General features: G+C 31.0%; 1 protein-coding gene and 1 long non-coding RNA gene across 2 annotated transcripts in view; one reads left to right on the plus strand and one right to left on the minus strand.

Annotated features, from left to right (window-relative positions):
• Positions 1–8,948, plus strand: part of LOC136089066 (uncharacterized) — a 38,068-nt gene extending 29,120 nt beyond the window's left edge. The window contains exon 4 of the long non-coding RNA XR_010642764.1: positions 8,810–8,948. This is a non-coding gene — a long non-coding RNA (uncharacterized LOC136089066). The remainder of the gene's footprint in view (positions 1–8,809) is intronic.
• A 2,883-nt stretch (positions 8,949–11,831) lies between these two features.
• The window catches only part of LOC100198632 (E3 ubiquitin-protein ligase MIB1), a 45,793-nt gene continuing 44,981 nt past the window's right edge, over positions 11,832–12,643 (minus strand). The window contains exon 10 of the mRNA XM_065814674.1: positions 11,832–12,196. Within this exon, the coding sequence (XP_065670746.1) occupies positions 12,050–12,196 (147 nt within the window). The 3' untranslated portion in view covers positions 11,832–12,049. The remainder of the gene's footprint in view (positions 12,197–12,643) is intronic.

The following is a 12,643-nucleotide window of genomic DNA, read 5'->3' on the forward strand; positions in this document are numbered from 1 at the left end:
TTCAGATTTTGTAAAGAATTCTGAACTTTGCGAAGGAGTTTTTGAGTTGGATCATAGTTTATGATTTTAGATTTTCCGAGTTGTTCTTCAATTTTTTTAAGAGCATCGGTTTTATTAATTCGAACAAAGCCTGATCCTTTATCGAACGGATAAATACTAATTGTGTTGCTAGACTTAAGTTCTTTGAGAGCTTTAAACTGATTCTTATCTAAATTTGTAGAAACCGGTTTATGAATTTTCAAAACTCGAAGTACATCTTGTCTAAGTTTATTTTCATCAGTATTTTTGTTTGAATACTTTAACTTTAAAGCTGCCGTTTCAGTTATACTTATTATATCCATATATGGAACTTTACTCGGAATAGGAACAAAGGTCCTAAATCTAGTAATTTTTTGTGATGTGTTGGGATATTATCAGCACATAAATTAAGTATTACCTCTTTTATAAACTTGTACTTTCTTTGGTTATCATTATCTTTATATCTACTTTCCTTGATTAATAAATCAAATTTGTTTTTTAGTTTATTTCTCGATCGCAAAAACATATATTCGTAGGACTTATCTGTAATGTTTGTAATTTTTTAAAAATCTTCATTATTTACACATGATTTTATAAATTCTTCTAATTTTTTGATTGAAATTATGTTGTTGAAATATCTTTTTTTTTCTATCTTTCGGGTATGTAGAAGTAGATCTTTTTTAACTTTTATCATTAAGCATTTACTAAATTTACTGTTCAGTGGATTTTTTATACGAAGAAATCTTGGTATGATGCAATGTTAAACACATCTTTGAAGAAATATCCATTGATTTTTTGATTTTGCTGCGTTTTTCTTTGCGTTATTTAATGCGTTGATGTTATGATATAATCCAATACTATAATTGGCAACAATATAACTTTTAAAAGTTAACATCTTAGATAAGCTTTTGTAAAATTTAATTAAGTTGAAACATCTGGTATAGTATGTAAACTTATCCTCTTTCTTATAATAAATTACAATATTTCTCAGGATTATATATACCCTCGTTATTCAAGCAATATAAAAAACCGTTAAAAAAAAATTCAAAAAATATTTTTCTTTTTTAAGACGCAAGAACACATTACATTGAAGTTTTATTATTTTATTATTTGTTTTTTTTTTTTTACGGTTTCTTATATTACTTGAATAACGAGGGTATATATAACCCCTAGAAGTATTGTAATTTATTATAAGAAAGAGGATAAGTTTACATACTATACCAGATGTTTCAACTTAATTAAATTTTATAAAAACTTATCTAAGATGTTAACTTTTAAAAATAACAACGTAAATACAAAACTAGCAAATATTATTTAATTCCGTTTTTTTGTGGATAATTTTGGATAACGGAAAGAATTATCCAATGCAGCTAATTTTTTCTAAGATAGGTACCCCACCATATAAATATATAATATGTGTAAATTTGGATATATAAAAATATGTGTAAATTTGGATCGCAATCTGTGCAAATGTGTGTAAATATGTATTAATTAAATGTGTGTAAAATACCATCGTTATCACCAAATTCTATCATTCACTAATATTCGTGGTCTTTAACGTAAATTTTCATCTGTTGAGTCTTCTCTCTTGCAAGGTTTACCATACCTACTTAGACTTTGTGAGACTAATTTAAGTTCAGCTGTCTCACCTTGTGATCTTAGAGTTGATGGTTAACTTCCTTTAATTCGTAAAGACTCCAATAGTCACATATTTGTCCTGGGCATTTATATTTTGCAAAAATTCACCCATTTGTTGGGTTTTAATCCACAGAATCCACGGTTTCTCCACATTTACCCTTAGGTGCTTCTTACCATGGTTTGATCTTTCTAAAACTATTATCTCATTCTTTTTTATTATCAGATTCCACTTATCATCGTGTCTCTTACAACTACCTAAAGCTGACTAAGACTATTTCCTTGATTTTCTTCATGATGGCCCTTGGGTAGAAATTTTTCGTCTTCCTGTTGATAAATGTTCTTCTTATGTAACTTCTTGGATACAAGCTGGCATAGATTCTTTTATTACCTCTTAACAGTTTCAAGTCAAGCCTCACTCTTCTCCATGATTTTCCTCTCATTGAGCAGTCGCAATTTCTAATCGTAACCATTACTTCTATATCTATCACTAAAACAGTTTTCCAGAAAACAGACAGCTGTTTACTATTGCTGGAAACCATTGTAAAAAGCAGGGGCGGATACGGGTCATTGTCCTAGGAGGAAGGGGGGGAGGTTAATTTGACCAACAACAAAAAAAATCCTTTCTTTTTTCTTCAGATAAACCACTGTTTTATTTGATTATTTAGAATGTTTTTAGAAAAGTTTGCTAATAAATACATTGAATGTATCTGTACCTTAATATCTTGAAAAATCAAATGTTGTAATTAAATATTTAGTCTGTAATAAGGGACCACAATTTTTGTCACGATAACCCATTTAAAAATTGAGACCCCTAAAATTATAGTGAACAGACTGGAGTCTTGTCTGCCTGTAGGTAAATCTGGCCCTGTCTGCAATGTGCAACAGAAGACAAAATAATATCTTTAGTATATTCCTTTTTTTTATAGAGAATTTTATAAATTTGACAAACTACAATATAAAATTGAGCTTTTTAGTTTTCAAAAATGCAAAACTATCAAAAATCTTTTTGACATTTATGATGCAATCTCTATGAACATGCACCATAGCTAAGCCATTTAATTGTTCTTGTCCTATATTGGATTTTAACCAAGTTTTATATCTTTTTAAATCGAGACACTCCGTTCTCCCAAAGCCACGCTAACAGGAAGGGTGCAAAGCTATTGCAAAATACATTTAATCAAAGGGAAGACATTACCGTCACATTGCTTGTATGCTTCCAGCGCACATTCAGGTAGATCTTGTTGCTTTTTGGTTGCGTCTTTCCATTTAAAGTTCCTAAAAATTTAAATTCTGAAAAAACTTTCATTAATTGGACATTCTTATCAACAGCATTTATGTTGGGCAGCTCTTTCTTAAAACTCAGTGTATTACTTATGGATGCTGTTAACTATGTATTTGTTTTGTTTAATAAATTTCTAGGTGCTGCTACATTTAATTCAAAAGAGTTCAAGGTTTTATCAGAAAGTCTGAACTGTAAATCTAGAAGTTTGCTATCAAGTAACGGTAAATAAAAATTGATTCTATAGTAAGTCAGAGGATAATTGGTATTAAAGTTTACGCAATAAGTTGTTTTCCTGTAGTTCGTTGAATCTTGATTTCTGAACCTAAGTCTTATAGTAACTTTGATGCAGTCATAAATGTTAAAGTTTTCTTCATTCTGTTGTCTTTTATTTTATACCTTTATGGTATGTTTAGGAATAGTTTTGACATATACCTTGTCCAGTAACTTTATTTTGAAGAGCCTCACTTAAAGAGACTATGGTATTTAACACATTAGATAATGAACAAAGTGTTATTACAAATAAGGGCTCAGATATTGCATCTTTTAGTAACGCAACCTTTTTTGAAGAATCCTGTTCATTCCACTGAGATATCAAATCAAGTGTTTCTACTATATTTATTAAACAAGGTCTAAAACTTAACACAGATTCATGCCATTCAATCTGCCTCGTTTCGCATAAGCTTGTAAGCATTCCCTTAATTATATATTTAAGAACGTTACTTCACTTCGGCGAAGCTTTAAAAAATGATATTACTTCTTTCATGGTGTCAATTGTATTTCTTACGGCTTGCATAGACGAACATTTGGAAATTGATAAGTTTAAAGCATGGTTGTAAAGTGGACTTTTTATTGTGTTTGGTAGAATATTCTGTAATTTCTTGACTGCTCTATTGATTTCACCTAACATTAGGCTGCACCCATCAGTATCTATACCAACACAATCCTTTAAAGTGAACCCAAACTTTGTCAATGTGTTTGCAACTGTGTTTGCTAGCAATTCTCCAGTTAATACAGTTTCATAAGTAAAATCAGAATAATCTTCAGTATTGGAGTTTACAAAACCAATAAAATCTTCACAGATTTTACAGGTATTAACATCAGTATATCTTAATACGACTGTCATTTGAGAATTATGACTGGTTAACGTTGTTTCATCAAATACAACGCTGTAAGATTTTCCTTTAAAAAACCTTGTTTTAATTAAGTCCTGAATTTGTTGAGCGTATAATTCAATTATTTCATTTTGAATACTTTTACTTATATATGTTGCTTTAGAATTATAATTATTTAAACGGTTGTTTAGAATATTGTCCCCAGCGCTCACTCGAATGCTAAGCAATTCCCGAAGATTGCTATCATTATTTACTGAAGAGTTTTGATTAATTTCAAAGATCTGCCCATCATTGCGATGGCCTCGCAGAGAAATAAATATTCTAATTTCAATTATAGGCTTTAATCGCTCTCGATTTTCTTTAGCCTTTTTAAGTCTTCCTTTGTTAACTAAATTTCGTTCATCGTACCAACATCGCAACTTTGTGATATGCATTGCAATCATGTAATTGTAAGTCTCCATCCTTACTCAAAATCTTTGAATAACTTTTAAAAGGTAAAGTAACAAGCTTGAGTAATTGCACTTGATTGTGTATTCTCCCAACTTTTTCAAAAAGAAAGCTGTACTTACAAAAAATTCCATAAAGGCATTCTGCAATCATATTCTACAGAAATTTATGTATATGTTTCTCGAACAAAAAGCAATTAACATTCATACCCTTCTTTAAATGCGCAAAATATGTATATTCAAAATTTGGAACAGGAAACTAATTGTATTTCAATATTTGGTATTTATCTTGTTTGGTTACCTGACGTTTTAAAAATTGCCCCAATGTCAAAGTATTCATCTAAAGAGCTTGTCCTCCTTACCCTGTTGGCCATAGTAGCTAATAAAAATAGTTTCATTTAAAATAGTAATAATCATTTGTCATTTATTTATTAATAATAGAAATAAACACACTTTTGTTTTCTAAATAAGAAACTAATTCATAAGAAATTCATTCAGTTACTATTTAAAAAAAAATTCTTCGTATCTTATTTAACCAGCTACGCATCTATTAGGCTGGCGCAGATGTATTTTTAATACATTTTTTCCAGTTTAGGGTGTTGAATGCTGGATCTTCTTGATTCAGTTCATGGGTTTTGCTTGTGTCTGTTTTTATGACTAGGCAACTCATTCTATTATCTCCTAATGAGGGTACACCTCTAAAACTCAGTTTTATGCTTATTCGGCTTATGGTTAGTCCGGTTTACCAGACTCTGTAGTAGCTCTCAGAGAGGTTGATTCCATCAACAGCTGAAAAATATTAATAGTGCTATGTTGCGCATGGATGGTGTCCCTGCTTGTACTTTTGGTGTATATTGCAGAGGCCACATTTGGAGCCCTTTGATACGGCTTAGGGTTTATTAATAGTAATGAGGCAAATGGTTGGGCTATTAGACAGTGTTTTAAGTACTATCTATGCTTTAAGTTAAGTTCTTTAACAAATTTAAAAATGAATAAAGGCCAAAAACTATAAAACACAAAAATCCATCATCATCACCAAGTTCTCTTAACCTATCATTCAATAATATTTGTGGTCTTTGAAGTAACTTTTCTTCTGTTGAGTCTTATTTCCTGCAAAGTTCACCAGACTTACATGCTCTTTGTGTCACTAATTTGAGTTCTGCTGTATCATCTTCCGATCTTAGTGTTGATAGTTATCTTCCTTCGTAAAGACTCCAATAGTCACATGCTTGGTCTGGGCATTTACATTTGTAAGAACTCACCAATTTGTCGTGAAACTAGGTTTGAGTCCATAGACTTTTCTTTTATGTGATTTTATTTACCACTTCACTCTATTGCCTTTCTCTTTGTTCTATATCACTCTCCTTTATTTCAAGACTGCACTCTTTTTGATGTTATTTTTGATCATATTGACTAACATGTTCCTTTCTCAATCCCTAACTCAAATAGTCAACTGTCCAACTTGCTTTCTAGACAACCCAAATCATTTACCTTCTCTACTCGACTTATGCCTTGTTTCTGATCCTAGTCAGTGCTCAGTTTCTCCACATTCACTCTTAGGTGTTTCTAATCACAGTTTGATCTCTCTAAAACTATTATTTCATTCTTCTTCATTATTTGAATCCCCCTATCATTGTACCTCTTACAACTATCTTAAAGCTGGCTAGGATTCTTTCCATGATTTTCTTCGTGATGGCCATTGGGTAGAAATCTTTCGTCTTCCTGTCAACAAATGTGCTTCTTACTTAACTTCGTGGATTCAGGCTGGCATGAAATCTTTTATTCCCTCTCGATAATTCCAGTTCAAGCCTCACTCTCCTTCATGGTTTTCCTCACAGTGTGCTGCTGCAATTGCCAATCGAAGCAATTACTTCCATATCTATCAGCAAAACAGTTCTCCTGGAAACAGACGTCTGTTTTTTACTGCTAGAATTCATTGTAAAAAGGTTTTGTCTAACGCCAAAGCCCTCTATTCTCAGGTCATGAAATCTCGTATTTCATCACAAAAATTAGGCTCTTTCTGACTTCTGGAGAATCTCTAATAGTATTAACAATAAGGGCAAATCTGTAATTCCACCTGTTTTGTATGGTTCAGACTTTGTTACCTCACCTAAAGACGAAGCTGAATTGTTTGTTAAGTTTTTATAATTATCATCTTTTGATTTCGCTAATTGCGTTCTACCTGATATAACCTTCAAGCAGGTTGATCCATTGCTTCGCATTTGCATCACTCCAGCTTCTGTATCTAAAGTGATTTCCTATTTAGACTCTTCTACAGCTTGTGGCCCGGACAACATATCTGTTATAGTCTTGCAGAAGTGTTCTCCGGAGCTGTCACCTATACTTTCTTAACTATTCAACAAGTGCTTATCAGCTTTTTTTTTTCAGCCTGCTGGAAAGCGGCATGTGTTACCCTTATCTTCTAAAACTCTGGAGAGCGATCTGATTTGTCTAACTACCGTCCCATTAGTCATCTTCCTATCATAAACAAGGTTTTTGAATTTTTAATTAAGAAACACTTAATTTCTCATCATGAATCTAATAACTTAGTTTCTGATCATCAATATCGATTTTGATCTTCTCGTTCTACAGCTGATTTGCTAACAGTAATAACCGATAGGTTTTATCGTGCATTAGATTAAGTTGGAGAGGTTAAGGCCATCGCTCTTGATATTTCTAAAGCTTTTGATAAAGTTTGGCATGATGGTCTTCTCAATAAGCTTTCTTCTTACGGTGTATCTGATAATAACTTTAGGATTATTGAATCCTTCTTTTCCAATCGTAGTATTAAAGTTGTCCTTGATGGACAGCACTCTACTTTTCATTCTGTAACTTCGGTGGTTCCTCAAGGTTCTATTCTTGGCCCTATACTCTTTTTAACTTACATTAGGGATCTTCCAGATATTCTCACATCTAAGGTGGCATTGTTTGCTGATGATACCACTATTTATTCTTGTCGTGATAAGAAGCCAACACTCTCTGATTGCTTGGAGGGGGCATCTGAGCTTGAAAAGGATCTCACCTCTGCTACAGCATGGGGCTCACAGTGGCTGGTGAACTTCAATACAGATAAAACTCAATTTTTTCCAGCCAACCGTTATCGCTGTAATTTAGATCTTTCTATAATTATGAACGGTGATGTATTCGATGAGTCATCTACTCTTCATTTTCCAGGATTAACTCTTACTCCCAATATTTCTTGGAAACCATATATCAAATCTGTTGCAAAATTTGTACAGGTTATATGCATAGATTGCTAAGGTTGCATCTCTTTATTGAGATCGACACTTTCTTACTTCGGATTCTATTCTCTATCTCTATAAATCTCAAATCTGGCCTTGTATGGATTACTGTTGCCATATCTGGGACGCATCTTCTAATGGTGCCCTTTCTCTTTTAGACAAGGTGCAAAAACTCATTGTAAACATAGTTGGACTTGGTCTTGCAGCCAACCTCCAACTATTATCACAACTATTATCGTAATGTTGCTTCTCTTTCTCTTTTCTACAAATACTATAATGGGCACTAAATTTCTACAAATACTATAATGGGCACTAAATTTCTACAAATACTATAATTTCTACAAATACTATAAATACTACAAATACAATAATGGGCACTGCTCTAAAGAGCTAGTGTCACTTAAGCCTACTAAAATTCATTCTCGTGTTACTCTACAAATTAGAAAAAAAAAATACAAATACTCATCATTCAATTAAGTCTCATCCTTTTTTTGTGACTGTTTCTAAGTGCTCCAAAAACTCTTACTCGTCTAGTTTTTTTCCTCAAACATCAGTTCTTTGGAATCCGCTTCCTTCATCTTTCTTTTCTGATTCATATAATTTGCAATCCTTTAAGTCGTCTGTCAATCGTTATCTTGCTCTACAATCTTCATCTTTTCTCTTCCAATAACTTCCAACTTTAATTAGTGGTTGCTTGCAGCCTTGTTGGAAGCGAAGATTAAAAAAAAAAATGAAAATACAGCTTGAAGTGTATTTAAAAGTAATTGAATAAATTGAATTGAATAAGTTGAAGAGTTACAACTTCAATTGTTGAAAAAGAAATTTTAACTACCAAATACGGCATCGCGTATATAAATTATACTATATTATCGCATTATAAATTATACATTTTAAAGTAAATTAAAAAAAAAACATTTACCATTAAAACTAAATCTATATTTTTAATTTTTTTTCGAAAGTTTTTAATAACGGTTTAAAAAGTTTTTCAAAATAGAATAGTAGTATTTTTATTGTTTTTATTGTTATTTAATTATATAATAGAATTAATGATGATAACGTTAAAACGTTTAGAAACTTTCACCGTTTTTCTTCGATATCGTAAAAAAGTCGAAAATGCAACGATAGATTTTTTTTGTAATGCCATAGTTTTAGTTTTTTCAACAAAAAAATGTAAATAGTTAACAGCAGAATAATTTTTTGTTTTTTGTTATTTTTTTTATAATCTTTTATCTTCTTTTTTGAAGTTTGACATTTCTTAGGGGCTGGTGGGGGTAGATCCTAATCCCCCCCCCTTACCCCACCCCCACCTCCATGTTTTGAAACTTAATTTTTGTCTCTTAGCTCCAAATTGACTTACTCTTAATGATTGTGTCTTCTTAATGCTTAATACAGTAAGTTGAAGTGTTTTGAGGAACACCAAACTTTTTTGGCTACATTATAATGTAGCCAAAAAAGTTTGGTGTCAAATCTTCGGGTGCAATCGACCATACTTTTTTACTAAACTCTCTTTGTTTCACTCAAATTTTATAGTGAAAATTGAGCAAAAATGTCAAATTATCAATCAAAGATATCTTGCTTTATAAAAATATCTTGCTTTTAAAGATTGGAAAAAGGTCAACCTATAAATAATTATTTATACAAGAATTTAATTTGGTTAAAATACTATTTTATACCAAATTAAATTCTTTATACTATTCTTATAATAATTCTTTAATATCTATTTATACCAAATTAAATTCTTGCCAAAGAAGCTGATTTAGGCGTCAATTTTTTTTATTTACCCAGAGAATGGGGCAACTGGATAAATAGATAAATCGTTTTTACATCAGTAGTTTCAACAAATTGTTATGGGTTATTACATGTTATTGCGCTTGAAGGTGTTGAGTAGCGTCCCTAAAAGATCCGTCTTAGGTCCAATTATATTCATCATTTTTGTAAATGAGATACCCGATATTGTTATTCACCCGTATAAAGTGTATGCTGATGACACGAAATTGCTGGCCCGTTTAGACCATTCATTAGCCTCACATAAACTTCAAAGTGATGTCAACAACATAGTCTAGTGGTATAAAATCTGGCATATTAAACTCAATATCGATAAATACTAGCTTATAACAATAATAACATCGAGATTGCATCACCTTTAGTCGAACATGATCTGGGCGTCATGATCACGCCAGATTTAAAATGGCATTATAATTCAGCCTATGCAATCAATAAAGCTAAGAGTGTTCGAGGCATGTCGTACCGTACATTCAGCCACATGACTCCACAACTTCTAAAAATTCTATACACAACGTCTGTACGCCCTCATTTTGAATTCGTTGTAACAGCCAGCAATCCATCGTTAAGAATCGATATTGATAAAATTAAGAAAGTACAAGACGAACTACCCGTTTGACACATTTATAACGTCGACTATCATACAAAAATCGTTTGAGTATACTAATTTTTTAATTGATTTAAACTATTGATTTAAATATATTACCTTGACTAAATATAGATACTAAAGAAATAAAATATTTACCTTCGCTAAATATAGATATTAAAGAAATAAAATATTTACCTTCGCTAAATATAGATATTAAAGAAATAAAATATTTACCTTCGTTAAATATAGATACTAAAGAAATAAAATATTTACTTTCGCTAAATATAGATACTAAAGAAATAAAATATTTACCTTCGCTAAATATAGATACTAAAGAAATAAAATATTTACTTTTGCTAAATATAAATACTAAAGAAATAGATAGAACCCAAGCAACTAAATTTCTACGGTTACTTATTGATGAGAACATCTCATGGAAATCATATATAGATATATTAAATACCAAAAAACATTGGTATCCTTTAGCTAAGCTTTATAAGTTTAGCTAAGTTCTATACTGTCTCCTGATAATTTAAAGTTCCTATACTTCTCGTTCATACAAAGCTACTACATATACCCTAATTTTGCATGGGCGAGTGCTCATAAATCCAAACTAACCACACTATATCGAAAACAAAAACATGCTGTAAGAATAGTTTTTAATAAGGATAGGCTCTCATATGCTGAGCCACTTTTAAAAAATTTGAAAGCATTTAAAGTAAATCAAATAAATATATTTCAAAATTTGTTATTCATGCTCAAATATAAACTTGGACTTGTTCCTTCTCACTTTTCAAAGAATTACTTCCAAAATAGCAAAAATAGATACCATACCAGAGAAACGGGAAACTTCAACGTACCTTTTAAAAAAAACTAATCTCTCGCGCTTTTCCATTTCGTACCGTGGTCCTTGCCTATATAACAAATTAATATCCAAAAATACTCAACTGGAAAAATCGAATAACTTGAATACTTTGAAAACGTTATTAAAAGATCTCGTTTTAAACACTAAACAATTTCAGCAAATTGATGGTTCGAGAAGTTATTCGAGAAATCAATAAATCATTTTTTTTCACCATCATCACTGACAGCACTACGTAGTGCTGTCCGAGATGATGGTGAAATATACTGATTTAGTGACTTTTCGAACCATCAGTTTGCGACACTCTTTAATAAATTTATTCTGTGATTTCCAGGATAAGTATTGAGCTTGCATGCATTTTTCTTCTTCATGGTGCTTAGCAATAAGACGCGTATGACTTTGAAACGTTTTGTTGCGGCGAGCAATTAATTTGAGCGTTCCAAGAAGTTTCAATTCCCATTTTTGAACAACTTTTGATTGGATCCTAATTGCAAACAAAAAATAATAAAAATAATAATCCATATTTATATCCAATTATAACTTATAGTTTTGATTTTTAAATTATAAATAAAATTATGCAAAATATAATTTAAAATTTAAAAACAATATTTTTACCTCTAGAAGCTAAATTTCTTGAGCTAGAAAAATTGTGACATCTTACTTTCCATCGCTTTGTTTCATCTCGAATTTTGTTTTATCTCCAAAAGAACTTAAAATACCATCAGTGCTCGAAGTGAGGCGGGATGCGGCGGGATGCCATCCCGTCACCTTTTTATAAAGTATAAACCATTACACCACTTTCTAACAAATTAATATCCAAAAATATTCAACTGGAAAAATCGAATAAAAACAACGTTGTCTAAATTAAATTGCACTGTTTTATGAAATTATCAACTAATAATATTTTATTTGATAGACTTAAACATATAAATTTTTCTTGTTCATATACAAAAATGTATAAAAAGAAAAATACTTTAGATAATCGAAAAACTTGATACAAATAAATTCTACAAATTTAAGAAAGTTAAATTTAAAAAAAAAATCCTTAAAAAAAATGCATAAGTAAGAAGTGCGGTAACTATAAATAAAACGGAAGTCTTTCTTCAATATTTTGTCTGCAAATTGGACACTGATTTACTTGCGTGCTGCATTCTTGACACAAACAATGTCCACACGGTTTACAAACTATTTTCTTCGGAAGATCCATACAAACATTACAACTTTGCTAAGTAACAAAAAAAATATGTAAATTGCTAAAACTATAAAACATTATAAATAGGTATACCAGATACGATATCCGGCCGGATATCCAATTTCAGTACACCTCTTAAAAATAAAATACTTATAATACAGGATAATTAAATAAATGCTTAAAACACAGCATAATTTACTATTCGGTATCTAGCCGGATATATCACATATCCGTTATAAGTTAGAAAAAGGGGCAAACAAAGGGGCTCAACAAAAAATTAAAGGGACAGAACAAATTTAGCAAAGCTTTAAGAAGTCTTTAAATGAACACATTTTACATCAAGATTTTCGGGGGTGGGGAATTGATTTTTTATGTAAAAATTTAATTTTGAGCACTTTAAATCAAAATAATTTACCGGCACGCTGCTAAATGGGCACTAACATGATCTTTTTTCAAGTCTTAGATACGACACTATCAACC

This window comes from Hydra vulgaris, chromosome 12 (assembly GCF_038396675.1).
Source record: "Hydra vulgaris chromosome 12, alternate assembly HydraT2T_AEP".
Classification (NCBI taxonomy): domain Eukaryota; kingdom Metazoa; phylum Cnidaria; class Hydrozoa; order Anthoathecata; family Hydridae; genus Hydra; species Hydra vulgaris.